Source organism: Canis lupus, chromosome X (assembly GCF_048164855.1).
Source record: "Canis lupus baileyi chromosome X, mCanLup2.hap1, whole genome shotgun sequence".
Taxonomy (NCBI): Eukaryota; Metazoa; Chordata; class Mammalia; order Carnivora; family Canidae; genus Canis; species Canis lupus.
The window spans coordinates 78,311,961-78,337,085 of record NC_132876.1 but is presented as its reverse complement, the minus strand read 5'-3'; the positions used below and the strand labels follow the sequence as shown (position 1 = coordinate 78,337,085).

Below are 25,125 nucleotides of genomic sequence, written 5' to 3'. Positions count from 1 at the left end.
GGAAAAAAAGAAGGGGGCAGAAGGTCCTATCGGGAAGGGGTGGTGCGTGTCAGTGTGGAAGAGTAGAGATGGGCGGTTTTAGGGAAGGGGCAGTGCAAAGCAGTACTGCAGTGGGAGCCAGCTGGTGTTGGGGGAAGGGCTGGATCGAAATACGTTGCAGTTAGGAAGAGTGGGTCAAGGGCTTGTCCGAGCTGTTCTGCTGCTCTGAGAGCAGAGGCGTCTGTGGGATTGAGATTATCAGCCTTTCCGGACCACCAAAACTCATTCACTCCAGCTGGCACGCATGCGCACTATTAAGCTGCAGTAGGGAGCGTGTCTAAAATGAAGGGGTGAGGTTGTAGAACTGCCTTGTGGTATCTCAGAGGCAAAGGAGCTAGGGTTTGGATAGGTGGTCTGGGTTTCTAGGTATGAGAACCCAACAGTTGAAGCGTTTGGGGGCCAAAGCTGGATAAACTCCCTCTTCCCTCAGGATAAGCGAGAGGTCTGGTGAATCTCCCTCTCCTCATTCTCCCCTAACTCAGGCCCCTTCGCCTCAGGCTTAGCTGTTACTCGGCCTTTCAGAAAAATGGATAGGAGAAATGACCGCAATTATAGGATTCTCCCATTCCAAGTGAGGCATCTCTATTCTCACCAGGCCATCTGCCCAGTCCTGAGTTCATTTACTGGTCTTGAGCCCCTTACTACTCTGTAGTTGAAGAATTTCCTAGCTTATCCTGTATCAGTCTTTCCCTGCAAGATGAAGGAGGAGAGAAAAACCTATCTGACTTTATCTTCTGCTCCCTCCCTTTTTCTTTATCCCCCCCTTCAATCACTGCTCAGAGGAAGAGGAGGCCTTTGTGGAAAGGGTGCACTGTAGGGAGGCCAGATGGTTCAGCAGATCATAATTCTAAGTGTGTAGGGCCCCCTTCTTTCCCCCTGGGAGCCTGGGGCTTCACTTCCCTCCAGATATACAGATTGAGACCACAGAAGAGGACAGTGTCTTGCTGATGCAATACCCTCTTGGCGGCAACCAAGGACTCTCTGGCCATGGACCTACCAGTTGCTGACCCGCCTAAGAAAAGCAAGATCAAGAATGCTCCCGTTAAGGCTGTTACAAAGACCATACGTGTTGCCCATACAGTCTCATCTGCCAATGTGATTGCCACTAACAAGCCTAAAGTAACTTTGCAGTCTTTATTTATTATTTTTTTAGTTTCTTTTTTTTATAAATTTATTTTTTATTGGTGTTCAATTTGCCAACATAGAGAATAACACCCAGTGCTCATCCCGTCAGGTGTCCACCTCAGTGCCCGTCACCCAGTCACCCCCACCTCCCGCCCACCTCCCCTTCCACCACCCCTAGTTCGTTTCCCAGAGTTAGGAGTCTCTCATGTTCTGTCTCCCTTTCTGATATTTCCCACTTATTTTCTCTCCTTTCCCCTTTATTCCCTTTCATTATTATTTATATTCCCCAAATGAATGAGACAATATAATGTTTGTCCTCCGATTGACTTATTTCACTCAGCATAATACCTTCCAGTTCCATTCACGTCGAAGTAAATGGTGGGTGTCTGTCGTTTCTAATGGCTGAGTAATATTCCATTGTATACATAAACCAATGAAACGCCGGGACACCTGCACCCCGATGTTTATAGCAGCAATGTCCACAATAGCCAAACTGTGGAAGGAGCCTCAGTGTCCACTGAAAGATGAATGGATAAACTTTGCAGTCTTTAAATCTGCCTATCATCCCCCAGATCAACCAGGCTTCAGCTACCACTGAAGCAGCCAATACTCAGGCTTCTGTAGTCACTGCTCAGCCTAAGAAAGCCAGTAAGACAAAGAGAATTACTGCTAAGACAACCCAAAGCTCCCAATCTCCAACTGGTAAGTAGAGTGTCACTACACAGATCAAGGCACTCTTGCAGGCTCTATACCAGACATCCTGCAGGCTATCCAGGTTTCAGTTAGCAGTGGGTCAGCCAACTCCCAGGTCTTGACAGCCTTCACTAAGCCTACGGAAGTTTCCAAAGCTAAGAAGGCTGCTGATAAGGCCATAACTAGTACTATTGATATCTCATTGGCTCCAACCACCACCCACTCAGCTACCACCCAAGGCCAACTTACTAATGAGGCAGCCACTACCCATGCCACAGCAGCTGGCATCAGATCTAATAAAACCTCCAAAGCGAAGAAGGCAACTGTTAAATACTGACACTGAACTCCTAAAGGCCCCGAATACTGACACTGAACTCCTAGAGGGCCCAAAATACTGACACTGAACTCCTAGAGGCCCCAAATACCAAGACAGCTACCAGGCAGACTGAGGCCTCAGCAGCAGCTATCTGGCCCCCAAAATTCAGGGGCAAGAAGGCTGCCAATAGAAGCCCAAATTCTGCCTATGAGGTCTCTCAGGCTCCATCTGCTGCTCAAATGGTCACAAACCAAGCCCTAGCAGCCACCTTTCAGGTCAAGAGAGGGTCCAGGGCTCATATGTCTGCCACTAAAGCACAGACAGCCGAAAGTCAGACTAAAATTGTTGACCAACGGGCCCAGGCCAAGATGGCCACTTTTAAGACTAACATAAGTGCTCTTGAGACTCAGGTTGCTGCTGCTGTCCAGGCCCTGGCAGATGACTACCTGGCCCAGTTGAGTCTCCACAACCAGGACCCAGGGCAAGAGGAACCAAAAGGTGAGATCTCTGACATCACCATTCTTAACTCTTCACTTCTTTTCCATTCCTATGCTCCTGGTTTGTTCATTTGTTCTATAAAAGTTTATTGAGACTTTTTGCTTTGAGCCAGTCCCTCTGTTTGGATAGGCTATGAGAGATGCTGAGAAGAACATGATACAGTTCCTGCTCCCTGACAATCCATGGATTGGTGGGGAAATAATACATCCATACACTTAGCTACAACCTGGTTATAATTCAACTTGTATTTACATAGTAGTTACCATGTGCTATGTTTTCTCTTACAGGTTGTGTCCTTATTTTTTGAAAGTAACTCCTACTATCTAGGGACCATAGATCCCAGTTTTATAGATGAAAAAACTGAGTCCCAGAGAGATGAAGTGATTTGTCCAAGGTATACAGCTAGCAAAATCAGTGGTGACCAAAATAAGAGGAGGAACCCCGGGTCCTGCCCTTGGGTTGCTTTTGTCCTGAAAGGGAAATGAAACTCCTGGCTAGAAGATAGTGAAGACAAATCTAGGACTTCTGACCGTCCAATCTGGCCAATTGGATGGTCAGAACCCACTATAGGAAGGGTTTGGGAGATTTTCAGGAGACGGTAGGGTAGGGAGACAGAGCCTTTCATCTGGTGACTCTAGACCTTCCTTCTTTTTGATGATGTAGTCAAAGCATCTGAATGGAGATGAGAGAGGTGGTAGTAATTACAGGTTGATCCCATGGGGCTGGAGGCCTCTGCCAGCCTGAAACGTGGCCATTTTGCAAGAAAGGGTAAGAATCCAATTCTGCCCAGTCTCTTTTCTTCTTTACCTTCCCTCTTTTCTGTCATTCTTCCAAGTTTTCTAAAAACATATTGAGTTCTCCCCATGTATTCCTCTTCTCCCAGGCAAATAAGTTGGTGAAATACCTGTTGGTTAAGGACCAAAGATCCCCATCAAGTGCTCAGGTAGAGTCATACCAACTCTCCTCCCTGAAATCTCCTCTCCACTCCCCTCCCTCCTCTGCTCTGGGGTAACCATTTACTTTTATAGCCTTTTTGTTCTCTCATATATCCTCCCTTACTCTTCACATTCTGATATGGCTGGCATCTCCCATTAGCACAGTTCAGGACTCAGACTGCACTGACCCCACAAGCTGGCAAAAGGGCTGCAGTTCTGTGGCCCCCGCACAGCCTGGCTGCTCCCACCTCTCCCTTCCTACAGACATGCTGAAGGATGTCATCCAAGAATATGATGAATATTTCCCAGAGATCATTGAATGAGCAAGCTACGCTCTGGAGAAAGTGAAGGGGCAGCCCTGGGGGATGGGCACAATGGGGAAGCCTTGACTCAACAAAGACATACATGACCCTTCTGGGATAGATCAAAGAGACTTTCTATTTTTTTAATAAATTTATTTTTTTATTGGTGTTCAATTTGTCAACATACAGAATAACACCCAGTGCTCATCCCGTCAAGTGCCCACCTCAGTGCCTGCCATCCAGTCACCCCCACCCCCCCACCCACCTCCCCTTCCACCACCCCTAGTTCGTTTCCCAGAGTTAGGAGTCTTTCATGTTCTGTCTCCCTTTCTGATATTTCCCACTTATTTTTTCTCTTTTCTCCTTTATTCCCTTTCACTATTTTTTCTCCTTTCTCCTTTATTCCCTTTCACTATTTTTTATATTCCCCAAATGAATGAGACTATATAATTTTCAAAGGGACTTTCTATCCCCATTACTATGCAGTTGGGCAAACGGTGGCATAAGTAGGAACATAGACTAGCCCAGGGTCACACTGAAAGCCAGTGGTAAAACACAGCTAGGGCTCAAACCTCCTTTTTTTTTTTTTTTTTTTTTTTTTTGGGCTCAAACCTCCTAAGTTAGTTCTGTCTGATGCTGTCTGATGCTGGATGTGTCCTGTAATGCATTTTAGATGGTCACCTCTCCATTTCACTCTCCATTCTCTATCTCCCTAGATTCCCACTAATTACAAAGGTGATGCTGATAATAGTACATTTCTTACCTGTTTTCTGTAGTGGTGACCACTTAGCTAAGTGCTTTACCTGCATTATCTCACTGATTTCTCACATACACTCAAAACTCTAGCTACACAGGGAACTGTGGGATGCTCAGGAAGCTCACTGGTGCCTAGGTTGAATTTTGTGATCTCACAGGCTATATTTTTACTTGGCAGATGTTTTGAGTCAATCTGAAAGAAATTGATAAGCAAAGTAACTTGCATATTCTCATCAGCATTCAGGAATTCTCTGCAGGCATACTGGGAATGTAAGTTGGGAAAGGGCTGGGGTGGGAGGGAGGCTTTGCTTCTGTCTATGGCACTACCCCATCCCTGTCATCTCTCCCCATATCTCCTTGGAGAGGCAGAAAGTCAGGGCCTAAAAAGCCCCTGTTTAAGCTTCATCACATAGTTGGAACCCTGCAGATGGTAGTGGTACTTGATTATGATTGACTAAAGAGTATAGAAGCCTGGAGAAGTGCATTCCTACTGTCTTGTTTTCTGTTTATACAGAAGCTTTCAGGAAAAGCAGACCTGTTGTTGCCTGTCTCTTCCTACTGGCTTTGGTAGAGTGGTTCTTCCTGGTATGGGTGAATCATGATGCTTGAAGGATAGGAGCATCTCTGGGGCTGTACCTAGAATTCTCTTGGAGCAGGGGGGTCAGTTTGGGAGAGAAAGAAAGGACTCACATTAGCTGGGTGCCTAGGTTGTTTCAGGTTGATAGGCATTCTTCTATCCTTTTGGCAACCTGGGGCAGAGGAGCATTGGATTTTGCCATTCTACTTAACAGGAGACTGAGACTCAAGAGTCTAAGTGCCTTGCTCAGCGTCACATAGACCTTGAAGTATAGACTGGGAAGAATTCTGTCATGTGTGAGGAATCTGGGAGAGGGCAGCCTAGTGAGCTGGCTGATATGTTTTTTGCAGATGGCTGCTGGACATAAATCTTCTCTCTACCTTGTTATTTCCCTAGGGTTAAGGATTCGCCAAAGCTAGGTCTCCTCATGGTGCTCCTTAGCATCATCTTTATGAATGGAAATTGGTCCAGTGAGGGCGAGTGACTGGGCATGTAGCTGAATGGGTGGCCACAGTTGGAATTCCACATGTTCATTTTCTGTCCCTGTCTCCTCTTGCCTCCCTTTGCAGCTGTCATCTGGGAGGTGCTGCGCAAGCTGGGGCTGCGCCCTGGGTATGATTGGGCTCTCTCAGTGCTTGCTGTCCGTGTTGTTGTTTGGCAAGAGAGGATGGTCCCAGGATTGCATCAGCTTGGTGGTCTGGTGGTGTGGGAATGGGATGCTGGACTGGGTAGAGGGTCCAGGGTTCTGACCTGGGTGGACGGGTAAATGGTCCTGAACTCTCTGCACTTTCCCACCCCTATGTCATTCCAAACTGAGATAAAAGATAGAACTTTAGGGGCATTCCTGACAAAGAACCATCTGGCTTCAACTTACTGTTTCTAGTGACTGTGTGTTCACTACTTTTCTGGCTTCACTGGGACTGCTATATGTGCTAGAGAGGTCTCTTCCATGTTGAGAAACGCCTCTTCCCTCATATGGGAAGTTTTCTTCTCTGTTTATGGGTTATTTTTCCCATCGTCAGGGTGAGGCACTCTCTCTTTGGGGAAATAAGGAAGCTCATCCCAGACGAATTTGTGAAGCAGAAGTAAGTGGCATTTGGAGGCTTTGTCTGGCCCTGAAGTGTTCTGAGTGTGCTGCTCTGGTTCAGAAAGTGCTCAATCAGCTCTTTTATTACACTAGCTTTAGATGCAGTATGGGCATCCTATGCCCTAGAACTGAGTCTTGTCCACAATTCCCATGAGTGGACAGTTCCAGGATTGGGCTAGACTAAAGGCCAATTGCTTTGGGGTGTGCTCAGAGCAGGGTACCTGAAGAATGGCTCCTCTGTTTACAACACACCCAACAGGAACTTGGGCTTACTCCTCACAGGTTTCAAGGTACTTTGGCCTTCCTGTGACATCATGCCCTATACGTGCCTTCTATGAAGCATCAAGTGACAGCCTTGCACAAGTCCAAAAGGAAATGACTCAATATTGGAGACCAATGCCACAAACTGTGTTTGGGAGTGAGTGTAGGGAAGGAGGGTCTTAGAAATCCTTGTTGTAGGAGCTGAGTTTAGTATTTGAAGGGGCTTGCCACCTGGTACCATTGGTTGCACAATAGATTTGTTTGGTTAGAAGCAAGTTTCATTTCCATTCTCCAAGGTACCTGGAGTACAAGAGGGTCCCTAACAGCAGATCACCTGAATATGAATTCTGGGGCTTGCACTCTTACCATGAGACTAGCAAGATGAAAGTCCTCAAGTTTTCATGCAAGGTAATAGGAGAGCTTCCCTGACTTGTAATATTAAGGATACTGGATGTCCCTTGCTGGGGAAGACTATGTGCAAGGGTGGTCAGGTACAGGGCAGCCTGCAGTTAGTATATAAACATATGGAACTTCACTGATGTCTGAGAATGCTGCTGAACATAAAGTTTACATTGTTTCATTCTTTTTTCATACTTTGTGTTAGTCTTCTTGCATTGTCATAACAAAATACTACAGACTGGGTGACTTAAACAACAGAAATTTATTTTCTCACAGTTATGGAGGCTGAAAGCCCCAGATTAAGGTCCAGCAGGATCGGTTTCTGAAGAAACCTCTCCCTCTGGCTTGCAGATGAATATTTTCCTGCTGTGTTCTCACACAGTAGAGAAAGGGCCTTTTATAAAAACACTAATCTTATTTGACCAGGGCCTCACCATTATGACCTCATTTAACTCTACTTCCATTAAGGCCCAATCTCCAAATATAGTCACATTGGGAGCTGGTGCATTAACATATGAACTTGGGGGACACAAACATTCAATCCATAACATACTCTTTTATCATTTCCCATCTTCTCAGTGAGGTTAAGTAACTTGTCCAAAGTCACACAACACCTTAGTTATCAGAGCTGAAACTAGATCTCAGGACTGACCCATGATAGAGCCTCAGAAAACTAAGAATTAAAAAAAAATACTGCTGCTATTGGTTTTATACAAAGCCCATAGTATGTAATTAATACATAGTTACAAATGTTATTGTCCTTATATTATCATTCCCATTTCAGATGCAGAAGAAAGACATCAAAGACTGGGCTGCTTAGTACCAGGCGGTAGAGATGGAAGTGCAAGCTGCAGCTGTGGCTGTGGCTGAGGCTGAGGCAAGGGCTGAGGCAAGGGCTGAGGCAAGATCCCAGATGAGGATTGGAGAAGAAGCTGTGGCTGGGCCCTGGAATTGGGATGACATGGCTATCGACTGCCTAACAAAGGAAGAGTTAGGTGATAATGCTCAGTCCTGGAACAGATTTTAATTTGAAATTGAGACCAGAGCCCAAGAAAATGCCGAAGCCAGCACCAACATCGACTTCAACAGAGGAGCTAGTACCAGGGTTACCTTCAGTGATAATGCTAGCATTAGCTTCAGTGCTACGCCCAGACCCAGTGGTGGCTTTGGTGGCAGAGCTGGCATTAGCTTTGGTGGCACACCCAGGACCAGTTCCAGCTTCAGCAGTACAGCCAGCATTTGCATTAGTGGTATACCCAGCACTAGCACTAGTTTTGGTGGTGCAGCCAGTACCAGCTCTAGTTTCAACAGTGAAGCCTGCATTAGCTTTAGTGGCATACTTTGTACCAGTGCCATCTTTGGTGGTGGGGTCAGCTCTAGTTTCAGTGTCTCACTTAGCACCAGTCCCAGTTTCAGTGGTGGAGCCAGCTCTGGCTTTGGAGGCACACTCAGCACCACCACTGGCTTCAATGGTGCATTTACTACCAGTAGCAGATTTAGCAGTATGCCCAGAACCAGTTCAGTCTTTAGTGGTGCACTTAGCATCAGGACTGGATTTGGTGGCACATTGAGCACTAGTGTCTGCTTTGGTTTCTCTCCCAGCTCTGGTGCCAGCTTTGGTGGCACACTTAATACCAGTTTCTGCTTTGGTGGCTCTCCTAGCACCACCACTGGTTTTGATGGAGTACTCAGCACCAGTGTCCCCTTTGGTGGCTCTTCCAGCACCAGCACTGACTTTGGTGGTACACTAAGCACCAGCATCTGCTTTGGTGGCTCTTCCAGCACTGGTGCCAGCTTTGGTGGTTCATTCAGCACCAGTGCTGGTTTTAGCAGTGCTGTCAGCACTAGTGCTAGCTTTAGCAGTGCACCCAGCACCATCTCTGGCTTTGGCAGTATGTTCAGCACCAATGCTGACTTCAGTGGGGCGCTTAGCACCACTACTGACTCTGGCATTGCTCCCAGTACCAGCATTGGCTTTGGTGGAATTCCCAGCACCAGCCTCTGCTTTGGCAGTATGTCTAACACCAACCTATGCTTTGGTGGCCCTCCTAGCACTAGCACCTGCTTTAGTGGTGCTACCAGTGCTAGTTTTGGTGATGGATCCAGTACCGCTGCTGGTTTCATCTTTGGCAATGGGTTAAGCACCAATGCTGGATTTCGTGGTGGGCTGAGCACCAGTGCTGGCTTTCGTAGTGGACTAGGCACCAGTGCTATCTTCAGTAGTGAACTGAACACCAGTGCTGGCTTTGGTGGTGGACTGATCTCAAATGATGGCTTTGGTGATGGACTGGGCACCAACGCTGGTTTTAGCAGCACACTTGGCACAAGTGCTGGCTTTAGTGGTGGCCTCAGCATCAGTGATGGTTTTGGTGCTGGCCCTAATAACAGCTTCAACAGAGGACCAAGTACCATCATTGGCTTTGGCAGTGGTTCCAACACCAGCACTGGCTTTATTGGCGAACCCTGCACCAGCACCAGCTTCAATTGTGGACCCAGTTCTATCACTGGCTTCAGCAGTGGACCAAGCAGTAGTGCTGGCTTTGGCGGTGGACTGAGAAATGGTGCTGGCTTTAGTGGTGGAGCCACCAGACTTGGTGCCTGTAGCTTCTCTTATGGCTAGTGAGGTTTCAGGTAATTACAACATTTGCTCAGCCATGGCCCATGGGGATGGGCATAAGAACTGGGAAATGTTATAAGAAACCCCAAAGGGGGAGGTTTGGGTAGGGAGATGAGGACAATGAAGGAAGTATGAGGAAACAGTATATTTGGTGCTAAAATGTGTTCCTGTTTGGTGTTGTTTTTAGCTTTATTTCCCAGGTTTGCAGATACAGCTAATGAATTCCAGCAGTTCTTCCCAAGTAGCCAAGGTACATCCTTGGGATCTTTGTCCACACAGCAGTATAAACAGACATTATCAATCAGCTGAGGATGACACACTATGAAAAATCTGTTTGCAGATCCTGCTTTATTGTTTGCTTATTGTGTGTTATCATATTTTGGTATCAGAGTTACATTAAATTTGCAAAATGAATTGGAGTTTTTTATGTTTTTTAATGTGCTTGTTGTGAGTTATATTTCAGGTTCCTAGAAGAACTAGAGATCAGTGTAGCTCTTCAGAGAAGGGGGGGCTGCAGCTTTAGGCTAAAATAAAAATATTATTTCAATGGGATAGAGACCTGGAGAAAGTATAGCAGACAAGGGGATTATAGCTTGAATGAAGATATAGAGGGAAAGCCTGGAATAGAAGGCAGAGGGAGAGGGTTTTGGACAGTAAATATTGATCCATTTTGAGACATTTGTATAAGAATAGAGAGATAGGCTGTATAAGAATAGAGGTAGACACAAGAACAAGGGAGGGTTTTCTTGAGATAGGAAAGAGAGATCTGAACATGTTGCAGAGTGTAGGGGCAAAAGCCAATAAAGGAGATAGATATTCTATAATAGTCAAGAATGGACTGAAGTAGCCCATGCCTGACAAGGTGGGATGGGATAGAGTGCCAGGGAATAGAGGGTGACCCTGACTTTGAATAGGATTTAAGGGTGGCTGTGGAAGCAGATAAATGTAGGTTTGTTTCAAACAGTAGATCTTCCCAAAAAAGGTGATATGAAAAAGGTGATACAAGGTTTGGGGCTTGCTGGTGGCTATGATGGAAGAACAAAGGAATCAAGGCAGTGAGTACATGAGTCTGTCTCTTTATCCCTGCGTTGCTGATACCTCGGTGCATGAAGAGTGGCTAAAGAAATGGAACATAGGATTCAAGCTGTCTAAGGATGGAGGAACAATGAGGAGGAAAAGATGATAGATTGGAAGACAATTGAGGAATCAAAGGATTATACTCTTGATGCAGTACAAGAACAAATCTTGTTCATTCAGGAAATACTATACACATGCCTACTATGTGGGAGGCATGTTTCTAGGGATCCTGCAGATGACACAGAGAGTTGTAAGGACTGGGGGCCAGTGGTCAGATAGTGAGATCCTTGTATTAAAGAAGTCATACTGGGTGTGGGGTGTCTAGATGGTCTATAGAGTAGATGGCTAAGGGGAAAATGATCATTGTTTTGAGGGGTCAGGGGACTTGGAGGGCAGATTATTATTTGGATCATTTGTATGGACAGTGAAATCATTCAGGATGGCAGCAGGAGTTGGAGAAGAGAGGAACACTGTGGTCTAGTTACAAATTCTTCTGAGTGTAGGAATGAAGGTGTCAGGTCCTCAGCTATGCTGCCCACCAAGAAATGAGGCCATAGGTCCTCACAGAGACATATCTCCTCCCTCACTTTTAGAGTTGCTACCCCAGAACCCTTCCCTCCAGTAAGCCCTCATCCATTCCACACCCCACAACACCAGAGGCACTTCACAAGGTTGGGATCTTAAGAAGATCTTGTGGGGGAAACCTCACAATGCCTTCCTCTCCCCTTTTGTAAGCAGCAAGAGAAGTCTTTATTATTAATAAGGATTTATTAACTTAGAAAAAGTTTCATTCAGAGCTAGACACCTCCTTGGTTGTAGCTAGAAATCAAGATGTGTTTCGAAGCTGCTGAGGGCTTCTTCACTGGAAGCAAGGCTCTTTCAGTGAGGCCAAGTCCAGGGTCTTAAGGTAAAGGAAGTACAAGGACAGCAGCTCTTAAAAGGTGTGAGACAATGAGAGCAAAGGCAGTTTCACTTCTTGGAAAGGGCTCAATAGTGGGCAGGGACAGTGTCCAGGGCTTCTTCAGGTTCTCGGGTGATGTCCACATTCTGAGAGGAGAGAGCCCAGGATTAATAGGAAGGAGCCAGCACTGTAGAGCCCCAGCCCCTTCCCCGCCTCTTGTTCTCACTGCCAGGCTCTCCTCCTTCAGCCAGGCCTTGATCGTTACATTTTTCTCAGGCAAGCCTCTGGGGAATCTCAACTTGAGGACTTTCGGGTAGGCATTGCTGTAGCCCTGCATCTCAATGGCACTTCAGGCCTGGGCCACAGTTCCTGCATTTTTTGGTGCTGGTTATTCTACCTGTTGGTACGAGACACTCAAGCTCTGTGGGATTGGGCCAGCCTTTCTGTGCAGGTGGGTGCTTTCACCATGTGCCAACTTAGGCCACAGAGCCCCTCACCTACCTCAGGTTTCTCCCGGTGCGTGTTTACGGCTTCCACGTTCAGGTAGATGGACTCCACTTTGCAGCCTCAGAAAAGAACAGCCAGTCCATCCATAAGCCCCCAAGGTAAGCACAAATCTTCCCCAAGGTGTCATTCACTCCCTCACTTATCACTACCTATACCCCCAGCCCCACACCATGTAGATTGTGACTGCTCTGCAGGACAGGGAATGTAGATCTGCTGAGTGATGTATGGGGAAGACACCAGATCTAAGAGAAGCCAATGAGGTATCTTCTCAGCTGCCCCTAATAGTCTCAGAGTTCTCTGAGCCTCAGTTGCTCAAATGGGAATAGGAAGGAGATGAGAATAGATGATCTCTAAGGATTCCCCCCAAGTCTTGTGCTCTGTGAGACAGCAATCTAATGTATATAATAGTGGTAGAGCCCTATAGATCTTCTAAGCTGTGTTAAGTGCTGAAGTGGTGGAAAAGCCTTAGAGCTACTGCCTTGGGACAATGAGTCCCAGGTAAAATTTATTTAGAGGACAGGGATGCCTGGGTGGCTCAGTGGTTGAGCCTTTGCCTTCGTCTCAGGGCATGATCCTGGGTCTGGGGATGGAGTCCAGCATTGGGCTTCCTGCAAGGAGCCGCCTGCTTCTTCCTCTGACTGTGTCTCTGCCTCTCTCTCTGTCTCTCATGAATAAATAAATAAAATCTTAAAAAAAACTTATTTAGAGGACAAAAATGGTTATGGCATCAACAGAGGTCTGGAAGTTCACAAGGGAGTTCTGGGAGCCTGAAGATAAAGGAGAGTGGTATCACTGGGGCCTGGGGCTGGCAGAGGAAGCCCAATACCTATGGAAGTCCCTCTTAGCTCCAGCCCTGTGGACCACAACTTACTCTGGGCTTCAGCACACTGTCTTTCATATTCATACCTTAGAAGATATTTGAGTCTGTCTCTTCCCTGCTTATGAATATTTCATAGCAAACTAATGTCTCAAGAAAGAGTCTAAATTGACCAGACCAATCTTTGAGCTCTTTCTTTGATCTGGCCCTGACTTACACTAATTCCTCTGTCCCCTTCATGCACCTTCTCTTTTACAGCTTAGTGTTCCATGCTTGGTGCTTTGATAGAGCCAAAGAGAGTTGAGGGCAGCTTTTGGATTTAGAGGCCATCCTAGTTCTTCCCTGTTTTCATCCTATTATTGCCAATTCTTATTTCACCAGGACTTACAATTATCCACCCCAGAAACTACCCCCATTACTCTCTTGGGCAAATGGTATACACTGGAAGCATGCTCATGCCTTCTATGTGTCTTTCCACAGATGAGGGTGGAGGCACTCACCATAAGCCACAGGTGTGAGTTTAAGCACTGTGTGCAAAGGACACTTGAGATATGGCAGCTCATCTGGAAAGGAGGATAAAGTAGCCATCAGAGAAAGGGTACTGGGGAGGGTACCATTCCTCAGGCCTCCTCTGCCATACCCCTTTCCTTATGGTCAGCTTCATTAGGGTTACACTCCCCCACTCTGTAAGCAGTGCTGAGAGCAGGGTGGGTAGTAAGGAAGAATGCAGAAGGGTGTCCTCTAGAGCAGAAAGGAAGGAGGACCTTGGGGAACGTGGAAAGACTGTGAGTTCCCCAGGAAGGACAGGATGGTCATCTGGGATGTGGCCTATCTCTTCTTCACTCACAGGGCAAACATGAAACCAAGGCAGACCTTCCTCCTGCCCTCCGCCTCAGGCCTTCCACAGGCTCTTTTAGTATGAAGGCCCACAACTTTGTCTTGGCAAGTATTTTCTGAGACCTTGCTATGTACCAGGGCCCTTGAATAGGTGTACATGTACTTTGGCAGCTCCCACAATTTTCTCTCCAGCCCAGGCCTGCATTCTCTGACTCTTCTCACACTTGTCAATAGGCATTTCTCTATTCACTTGTTTCCAGTTGTTGACTGTTTATTATTCATAAAGTTGTTTTGAATATTCACATACCATTTATTAAATGAGCCTAGGTTTTCATTTATTAGACATCTCTGAGAGGAGGAAATGATCAGGCCCATTCCATGGATGAAGAACTAAGGCTCTGAGAGGACACTTGTCCCATGTCACAGTCAGGAAGCAGCAGCACTGGGACTTGAACCTAAGACCCTCTGAGGCTAAATGCATGCTATGCCCCCTGCAGCCAGCTGCCACTGCCTTGGAGGGGCTCATAGGGTTGTGGGAGTGACACTCCCAGCTCTCACTACTCTCCAACATCAGCCCTCTCACCCACCCAGAGTGCCCTTACCACTTCCCATCTTCCTTCAATGAGCCAGAACCAAACCTCACATGGCTTCCCTGCCCTCAAGGTTCATCCTGGGCTTTTAAGGCTGCCACTACATTCCTGGCTTCCTGAGACATCAGGTTTGGCGATATCCTGGGCATCCATCCTGCTCCTCCTCATCATCTTTGTCATCATAATTGTCAGGCCCTGGGGGCCCAGTGCTTTGGGTACAAGATCTCATTCTATCTTTGCCAATACTCTACAGGGGTTACTGATCCACATGGCACACATAACAAAATGGACTCAGAGAAGGCAAGTGACTTGCCTGAGGTCTCTGACTTAGCTCTGCCACCACCTGGACAAGTAACCTTGGCCCAGCCTTTTCTTTCTCTGGCCCTCAGAGTTCCTACCTCTCCCAGCACAAAATTGGGTTAGATGTACTCTGAGGGTGCCCCAGCTCTGAGGTCCTATGGGTCTGCTTTCCCTGTCACATCATCTCTCTGGGATCCAAGTGTTTCCTCACTGACTAATAGGGGTAAAAACATGTACCCAGCACTGCCTGGGCCAGCTCTCAGGGCAACTGGGAGCAGCTGGTGTCACCTGTGCATGAATAATCAGGAAGTGTTTAAAGCGGTGTGAGAATAGCAGGTACATGTGCTCTTCCTTCAATCTACGCATATCTGTGAGGGAAGTCCTCTGGAAAGTACATGAGATTGACACCCCTCCCTTATTCTCTGAGCCCTGTAACCTTGGGCAAGTTCCTTCATCTCTCAGAGCCTCCATTTCCTCATCTGCACAGTCGGGGTTACAGTGCTTGCCTCACAGTCTCAAAGATAGTACTGAGCAATAGAGATGGGAAGTTATCAGAAATTTAGTAGCACAAGAACCCTCACCCCAAACCCATCACCTTTTCCAGTGAGGAGATTGAGGACCAGGCAGAAGAAATAACTTGTCCAATGTCAAGTTCTCAAGTTCCCTGGGTTTCATTTTGGATGACTCCATATCCAAATACTCTTTATTTGGAAACTAGCATAGTACAGAAGATTCAAGTCTGCAGGACATTGCACAATATAACTTTGAAATATAAATTTGCAAGGTCCATACATACCCTCACAGTATCCTGGAGGTGCCAATACTTCAGCATCCACATCAGAAATGAACTATCATGCCAAAGAGTGACATAACAGTCCTTTGCCAGGTTCCCTGCCCTAGGTTGCAGTTCAGTATATGTTGTCAGCCTATAGATACTTTGTAAACTACAATATCTAGATATCTTTTAAGAAAGAAATCATCATTTAAAAAATAAAATTAAAATATCACTATCTTGGGAGAAATCATCCCCACGGCAAAGGCAGAAGCCTATAATCAGGGTCAGGAGGCAACAAAAAGTCCCATTACCACCTGATGACAGCATGTTTCAGAAAAGTACCCTCAGCCTTTTCAGGTTGATACATACTGTTAAGGCTGGCTTTGAAAACATTAACTCAGAATAATACTAATATTAGTAACAGCAACTAACACCTATATAGCCCATACTGTGTGTCATGCACTGTCCTAAGCTCTTTACATATGTTAATTTATTTAAACATCATTATTGTTCTCCCCATTTTACAGATGAGGAAATTGAGGCCAGAGAGGCTTAAGTAATTTGCCAAAGCTAGTATGTGACAGAGCAAGAATTTGAACTCAAGAATTTTTGTTCTAGATGCTGTGCTCTTAGCTACTAAGATATAAACTACAGACAGCTGGTGTCAGGATCCCAAATCTTATCCAGCTTCCTGTGCCAGGAACAGAGAGGAGTGCGGTACCTGAGCTCTTATCCAGGAAGTAGGCAAGGAGGCATCGCATGACAGCCTGGTGGCAGATCACCAGTACATTTTCCTGCCGTTCTAGCTCCATTATAACTGGCTCCAGACGCTGAACCAGATCTTCATAGGACTAAGAATAACAGAAATTTTGGGTAAAAAAAGGTAGATGAGGAGATTTGCTCAGAAAACAACTCAGGACTAGGAATCAGGAAAAGTTGGTTCTGGCACAGCTCAGTTTTTGACCCAGTAGTATAATGTTAAGTCATGCAATTCATTTTTAGTGTCTTAGTTTTTCATCTACTAAATGGGAGCATTCAATACAGTGGACTAAATAACAACAATAATAAAACTTCTCAATATAAAATTCCTGGAAAAGCTAGATAAAATAAATGTTTGGCCTGCCGTACTCTCAAAAAAATAAAAGAAACATGAATGTAGGGTTCCAAAATGGAGAAAAACTTGGAAAAAAATAAAGATAGAGAGAGGTAAGTGGATGTTGCCTTGGGGGGCATTTATCAATTACAGTAAATGAGAGGCTTGAGATTTTAAAACCTTATAGAGACAGAAGGCAATACCTTAGATGTTTGCAAGGTGGAGAATTGGGACTGAACTTTTCACACAAATCTGAGACCCTCAAAGGGCTACATCCTTAGAAGTGTAAACTAGAAGAAATATATATCCACAGGCAAAAGGAAACAATGACATTTATCTGCCTCTGCTTACTCAGTGGAAAAATAGGAAAATCTTCCTATAATAATACATTAACCACAAGCCTACCATCAGGTGGGTTTGTGGTTCAGATTTACAATATTCATGTGTTTTAGAAAATGCTAAGATGAGGGTTTAATAAAAAGCAATTTTAATCATTAGTTACCAGAAGTGTCTGGAAGAAGCAAAGGGAAATTATCTCTGGATCCTCTCAACTTATTCTGTGCAGAATTCTTATATACAAAATTTACCAAACTGTAAATCACATAACATGCAAGGGAAATAAGCTATCACAAGTGAAAATAAACAGAAACAATGAGAGGAGAACCTTAAAAACTTAAGATAAAGGATCCACAATATAAAATAAATATGTTTGAAATTTATAAAGAAATAAAAGATGGAATAATAATCTGAGGAAGAAGTACAATGCTATTAAATATATGATGTAGATTTGAAATAAACATAATAGAATTTGTATAAATGAAAAATACATTTATTAAAATTGAAAACTAAATGGATTGAGTAAACAAAAGTTTAGATACAACTTAGGAAATAGTGATTTGGAAGATAGAGCTGAAGAAATTACTCAGAAGGCAGCAAAGACATAAAAAATAAGAAGTTAGGAAACATGAAAAAAGGATAAAGACAGAATGTCTGAGGGTTTCTAGAATTGAGGAAGAATCCCAATTCTCAAATTTAGGAAGTCTAACTAATCATAAGCAAAATAAATGAAAAAAATGTTCAGATATATCTGAGTGGAACATAAAAGCAATGAAGATAAAAGATCTTAATAGCAGTCTTAGGGAAGGTAAACAACAATTAGATTGACTATAGACTTCTTAGTCACATTAGAAGCCAGACGGCAATGATGGTGGGGGAGGAGTTAAGATGGTGGTGAAGTACAGGGACCATGGGCTTTCCTCATTCCTTGAACACAGATTTATGGAGGTCAGATCCCTTGGGACACCCAAGGAACTGATTTGAGTATTGGAAGAAAGATTTCTACAGTTGGAGGGAGATAGTATGACAGGTTTATTTCAACAAAAACAACAACAACAAAAATCAAAGCATACCTAAAGGTTCAAATGTTCCCCACTGCAAACAAGGAGGAACTCTGCAGAGGACTGACCAGCAGTAAAGGACAGCCAAAACATCAGAGTGCACACAGCATATATCAGAAACACTTTCTGAAGTGCCAAGCCCTGGACATTGTATGACCGCTTTTTAAATATAGCATTACTCTCAGGTGCAGGAAACAAAACAAGCTTTCATAACACACGAAAGACAGAAATGTAACCAAAATGACAAGATGGAGGAGCTCTCCTCAAAACAAAGTTCAAGAAGAAATTACAGCCAGGGACTTACTAAAAACAGATGTAGGCAATATATCTGAACAAGAATTTAGAACGCTCATGCTCATAATATTACTAGCTGGGCTTGAAAAAAAAGCATAGAAGACACAAGAGAAATCCTTGCTACAGAGACAAAGGACCTAAAAACTAGTCAAGCTGAAATGAAAAATGCTATAACTGAGATGCAAAACAGACTGGATATAATCACAAAGAGGATTGAAGAAGCAGAGGAAAGAATAGGTGATATAAAAGATACAATTATGGAAAATAATGAAGCTAAAAAAAAGGCAAAGAAAACTAGTAGATCATAAAGCTGTGGCTGGGCCCTGGAATTGGGATGACATGGCTATCGACTGCCTAACAAGGGAAGAGTTAGGTGATAATGCTCAGTCCTGGAACAGATTTTCATCATAAAGGTAGACTTAGGGAACTCAGCATTTCCAAATAGCACAAGAATATTTGTATTATAGGAGTCACAGAAGAAGAGTGGGAAAAGGGTGCAAAAGGTTAATTTGAACAAATTATAGCTGAGAACTTCCCTAATCTGGGGAAGGAAACAAGCACTTGAGCACAAGAGGCACAGAGAACTCCCCTCAAAATCAACAAAAACAGGTTGACACCATGACATATTATAGTGAAACTTACAAAATACAAAGACAGATAATTCTGAAAGCAGTAAGGGGCTGAGTTAATAACAAAATTTTAAAAAACCTCATTGATAATAATACAATAATAGTAGGGGATTTTAACACCCCACTCTCAACAATGGAAAGATCATCTGAACAGAGATCAGCAAGGAAACAAGGGATTTGAATGGCACAGTGGACCAGATGGACTTCACAGATACATTGATAGTATTTAACTCTAAAACAGCAGAATACATATTCCGTTCAAGTGCACGTGGAACATTCTTGAGAATAGACCTCATACTGGGAAACAAATCAGGCCTCAACTGGTACAAAAATTTTGAGATAATACCATGTATATTTTCAGACCACAATGCTATGAAGCCTAAAGTCAATAACACAAAAAAAACTTGAAAGGGCCACAAACACAGGGAGGCTAAGAATATCCTACTATAGAATGAACGAGTTACCAGGAAAGTAAAGAGGAATTAAAAAAAATACATGTATACAATGGAATATTACTCAGCCATTAGAAATGACAAATACCCACCATTTGTTTCAACGTGGATGGAACTGGAGGGTATTATGCTGAGTGAAATAAGTCAATAGGAGAAGGACAAACATTATATGGTCTCATTCATTTTGGGAATATAAATAATAGTGAAAGGGAATAGAAGGGAAGAGAGAAGAAATGGGTAGGAAATATCAGAAAGGGAGACAGAACATGAAGACTCCTAACTCTGGGAAACGAACTAGGGGTGGTGGAAAAGGAGGAGGGCGGGGGTGGGGGTGAATGGGTGACAGGCACTGAGGGGGGCACTTGACGGGATGAGCACTGGGTGTTATTCTGTATGTTGGCAAATTGAACACCAATAAAAAATAAATTTATAAAAAATAAAAAATAAAAATAAATAAAAACAAAAAAAATACATGTAAGCAAAAGAAAATGAAAACACCAGGGGAATTCTACCAAACATTTAAAGAAGAAATAATAACAATTCTACTGAAGCTGTTTCAAAGGATAGAATTGAACAAAAACTTCTAAACTCCTTCAATGAGGCCAGTATTACCTTGACCCTAAAACAAGACAAAGACCTGATCAAAAAGAATTACAGATCAATATTCCTGATGAACATGGATATCAAAATACTCACTAAGAATATTTACTACGACCAAGTGGGATGTATTCCTGGGATGCAAGTGTGGCTCAACACTGACAAATCAATCATTGTGATAGATCACATTAAAGAAAGAAAAGACAAGAAACATGTGATCCTCTCAATTGATGCAGGAAAAGTATTTGACAAAATACCGCATCTTTTCTTCATTAAAACTCTTCAAAATGTAGGGATAGAGAAAACATACCTCAATATCATAAAAGCCATCTACAAAAAGCCCATAGCAAAAATAATTCTCAATGGGGAAAAACTGAGAGATTTTTCCCTAAGGTCAGGAACACGACAGGGATGCCCACTCTCACTACTGTCGTCCAACATAGTACTAGAAGTCCTACCGCCAGCAATCAGACAAAAAAAGATATAAAAGGCATTCAAATTGGCAAAGAAGAAGTCAAACTCTCACTCTTTGTAGATGACATGATATTGTATGTGGATAACCCAAAAGACATACCCCAAAGTTGGTAGAACTCAAACAGCAACTCAGCAACATGGCAGGATACAAAATTAATACACAGAAATCAGTGGCATTTCTATACACTAACAATGAGACTGAAGAAAGAGAAATTAAGGAATCAATCCAATTTACAATTGCACCAAAAATCATAAGATACCTTGCAATAAACCTAACCAAAGAGGTAAAGGATCTGTTCTCTAAAAACTACAGAGCACTAATGAAAGACATTGAGGAAGATGCAAAGAGATGGAAAAAACATTTCAAGTTCATGGATTGGAAGAATAAATATTGTTAAAATGTCTATACTCTCCAGAGAAATCCACATTCAATGCAATCTCTATCAAAATATCATGGACTTTTTTTTTTTGCAGAGTTGGAACAAGTAATCTGAAGATTTACATGGAACCAGAAAAGACCCTGAATAGTCACAGCAATGTTGAAAAAGAAAACTGAAACTGGGGGGGTATCACAAAGCTACATTATAAAGCTGTGATCATCATAACCTTTGAGTTGCAGCAAAGACAGTCCTAAGAGAGAAGTATGTAGTTATACAGGCTTTCTCAAGAATCAAGAAAAATCTCAAATACAGAACCTAACCTTACACCTGAAAGAGCTGGAAAAGAACAGCAGATAAAGTCTAAGTCCAGCAGGAAAAGGGAAATAATAAATATGAGCATAAATCAATGATAGAGAAATAAAAACAGTAGAACAGATAAACAAAACTAGGAGCTGGTTCTTTGAAGGAATTTATAAGATTCATAATTGAAAGGACCCAAATAAATAACACAACCAATACTGGAGAAATACAAACAGTTATAAGAGAATATTATGAGCAAATATATGCCAATGAATTAGGCAATCTGGAAGAAATGAATGCATTACAAGAAACATATAAACTACCAAAACTAAACCAGGAAGAAATAGAAAACCTGAACAGACTCATGCATAGCCAGGAAAGAAATCGGAGCAATAATCAGAAATATCCCAAAGCACCAGGGTTCAGGGTTGGATGGCTTCCCAGAGGAATTCTACCAAACTTGAAGAAGAATTAATACCTATTTTTCTGAAGCTGTTTCAAACATAAAAAAAGGAAGGAAAACTTCCAAACTTATTCTATGAGGCCAGCATTACCTTGATCCCCAAACCAGATAAAGGCCCCACCAAAAAGGAGAATTACAGACCAATATCCATGATGAACATGGATGCAAAAATTCTCACCAAGATACTACTCAATAGGATCCAACAGTACATTAAAAGGTTTGTTCATCATGACCAAGTGGATTTATTCCTGGGATGGAAGGGTGGTTCAACATCTGCAAATCAATCAACGTGATACACCACATTGACAAAAGAAAGGACAAGCACCATATGATCCTTTTAATAGATGCAGAAAAAGCATTTGACAAAATGCAACATATTTCTTGTTAAAAATTCTCCACAGTGTAGGGATAGAAGAAATATACTTCAATATCATAAAAGCCTTATAAGAAATACACATAGAGAATATCAACTTCAATGGGGAAAAACAGAGCATTTCCCCTAAGCTCAGGAACCTGACAGGGATGTCCACTCCCACCAGTGTTGTTCAACATAATACTGGAAGTCCTAGCCTTCCAAAAGAAAGAAAAGGCACCCAAAAAGAAAGAAAAGGCATCCAAATTGGCAAAGAAGAAACCAAATATACACTCTTCGCAGATGACATGATACTCTATCTAGATAACCCAAAATACTCCCCTCCCCCCAAATTGCTAGAACTGATACAGGATTTCAGTAAAGTGACAGGATATAAAATCAAAGCACAGAAGTCAGTTGCATTTCTTTACACTAACAATGAATTTATAGAAAAGGGAATCAAAGGAATCAATCTCAATTATAATCACAGCAAAAATATAAGACACCTAGAATAAACCTAACCAAAGAGGTAAAAGATCTGTACTCTGAAAACAATAGAACATTTATGAAAGAAATTGAGTAAGACAAAGAAATGGAAAAACTCCATACTCATTGATTGGAAGAACAAATACTGTTAAAATGTCTATGCTATGCAAAGTCATCTACATGTTCAATGCAATCTCTATCAGAATACCATCAGCATTTTTTACAGAACTGGAACAAACCTGAAATTTTTATGGAATCATAAAAGATCCCAAATAACCAGCGGAATGTTGAAAAAGAAAACCAAAGCTGGTGGTATCACAATCTGGACTTCAAGCTGTATTACAAAGCTGTAATCATCAGGACAGTATGGTACTGGTACAAAAACAGACACATAGATCAATGGAACAGAATAGAGAACCCAGAATTGGTCACCCAACTCTGTGTTCAACTAATCTTTGACAAAGCAGGAAAGAATATCCAATGGAAAAAAGATGGTCTGTTCAACAAATGGTGTTGGGAAAACTGGACAGCAACATGCAGAGGAATGAAACTGGATCACTTTCTTACACCATACACAAAGATAAACTCAAAATGGATGAAAGATCTATATGTGAGACAGGAATCCATCAAAATCCTAGAGGAGAACACAGACAGCATGCTCTTTGATCTTGGCTGTAGCAATTTCTTGCTAGACATGTCTCTAAAGGCAAGGGTAAAAAAAGCAAAAGGGAACTATCAGGACTTCATCAGGATAAAATTCTTTTGCACAGTAAAAGAAACAGTCAACAAAACTAAAAGAAATCTATGGAATGGGAGAGGATAGTCACAAATATTTTATCAGATAAAGGGTTAGTATCCAAAATCTACAAAGAACTTATCAAATTCAACCCTCAAAAACATACAAACAAAAAAATCCAGTCAGGAAATGGGCAGAAGACATGAACAGAAATTTCTCCAAAGATGACATACAAATGACTAACACACACATACGAACAAATGTTCAATGTCTCTTGGCATCTGGGAAATACAAATCAAAATCACAGTGAGATACCACCTCACACCTGTCAGAATAGCTGAAATTAACAACTAAGGAAACAATAGATGTTGGTGAGGATGTGGAGAAAGAGGAACCCTCTTAGGCTTCTGGTGGGAATGCAAACTGATGTAGCCATTCTGGAAAACAATACAGAGTTTCCTCAAAATGTTAAAAAAAAAAAGAGTCATCCTATGACCCAGCAATTGCACTCCTAGGTATTTTATCCAAAGGATACAAAGATAGTGATTTGAAGGGGCTCATGCACCCCAATGTTTATAGCAGCAATGCCCACAATTGCCAGCCTATGGAAAGAGTTCAGACATCCATTGACAGGTAAATGGATAAAGAAGATATATATATATATATATATATATATATATATATATATATATATATATATATATATCAGCAAATGAAATGAAAATCTTGCCATTTACAATGACATTAATGGAACTAGAGGGTATCTGAGTGAAATAAGTCAGTCAAAAAAGACCAATACCATATGATTTCATTCATAGGTGAAATTTAAGAAAAAAAACAGATGAACATAGGGAAAGGGAAGGAAAAATAAAATACCAGGAAACTGAGATGGAGGCAAACCATAAGAAACTTTTTACTATAGGGAATAAACTGAGGGTTGCTGGAGGGGAGGTGGGTGGGGGATGGAGTAGCTGGGTGATAAGCATTAAGAGGGCACTGGCAATAATGAGCACCAGGTGCTATATGCAACTCATGAATCCCTGAATTCTACCTCTCAAAATAATAATGCAGTATATATTAATTAAAATGTATTTAAATAAAATTTTTTTAAAAGAATGAAACAGATTATATAACTTAAACAAACAAGTAAAATATCAGGATCAGGGAGCAAGATGGTGGAGAGTAGGAGTTCTCAACTCACCTGGTCCCACCAACTTACCTAGATAACTTTTTTTTTGATATTTTTTTAAATTTATTTTTATTGGTGTTCAATTTACTAACATACAGAATAAGCCCCAGTGCCCGTCACCCATTCACTCCCACCCCCTGCCCTCCTCCCCTTCTACCACCCCTAGTTCATTTCCCAGAGTTAGCAGTCTTTACGTTCTGTCTCCCTTTCTGATATTTCCCACACATTTCTTCTCCCTTCCCTTATATTCCCTTTCACTATTATTTATATTCCCCAAATGAATGAGAACATATAATGTTTGTCCTTCTCCGACTGACTTACTTCACTCAGCATAATACCCTCCAGTTCCATCCACGTTGAAGCAAATGGTGGGTATTTGTCATTTCTAATAGCTGAGTAATATTCCATTGTATACATAAACCACATCTTCTTTATCCATTCATCTTTCGTTGGACACCGAGGCTCCTTCCACAATTTGGCTATCGTGGCCATTGCTGCTATAAACATCGGGGTGCAGGTGTCCCAGCGTTTCATTGCATTTGTATCTTTGGGGTAAATCCCCAACAGTGCAATTGCTGGGTCGTAGGGCAGGTCTATTTTTAACTCTTTGAGGAACCTCCACACAGTTTTCCAGAGTGGCTGCACCAGTTCACATTCCCACCAACAATGTAAGAGGGTTCCCTTTTCTCTGCATCCTCTCCAACATTTGTTGTTTCCTGCCTTGTTAATTTGCCCCATTCTCACTGGTGTGAGGTGGTATCTCATTGTGGTTTTGATTTGTATTTCCCTGATGGCAAGTGATGCGGAGCATTTTCTCATATGCATGTTGGCCATGTCTATGTCTTCCTCTGTGAGATTTCTCTTCATGTCTTTT

General features: G+C 42.7%; 2 protein-coding genes and 1 non-coding gene across 9 annotated transcripts in view; 2 read left to right on the top strand and 1 right to left on the bottom strand.

The window, feature by feature from the left end:
* The first annotated feature begins 565 nt into the window (after positions 1-565).
* Positions 566-9,713, top strand: TRO (trophinin). The gene is given in 11 exon segments (XM_072815368.1): positions 566-610; positions 3,335-3,439; positions 3,555-3,588; positions 3,591-3,614; positions 3,871-3,950; positions 4,843-4,934; positions 5,638-5,717; positions 5,811-5,853; positions 6,264-6,326; positions 6,886-6,997; positions 7,773-9,713. Coding segments are annotated over 11 exon segments (2,514 nt in total). The 3' UTR covers positions 9,609-9,713.
* On the top strand, positions 6,527-6,655 carry LOC140628954 (small nucleolar RNA SNORA11). Its single transcript, XR_012026866.1, has one exon. It is a non-coding gene; the product is annotated as a small nucleolar RNA SNORA11 (small nucleolar RNA).
* Positions 9,714-11,431: 1,718 nt separating the features above from the next.
* Positions 11,432-25,125, bottom strand: part of PFKFB1 (6-phosphofructo-2-kinase/fructose-2,6-biphosphatase 1) — a 73,841-nt gene continuing 60,147 nt past the window's right edge. For all 7 annotated transcript variants that reach the window (XM_072818285.1, XM_072818284.1, XM_072818287.1 and 4 more), the window contains 4 exons: positions 16,131-16,260; positions 13,408-13,470; positions 12,085-12,149; positions 11,432-11,729 (listed from right to left, as the gene is read on the bottom strand). In XM_072818285.1, coding sequence (XP_072674386.1) covers positions 11,670-11,729; positions 12,085-12,149; positions 13,408-13,470; positions 16,131-16,260 — 318 coding nt within the window. In that variant the 3' untranslated portion in view covers positions 11,432-11,669. The remainder of the gene's footprint in view (positions 11,730-12,084; positions 12,150-13,407; positions 13,471-16,130; positions 16,261-25,125) is intronic.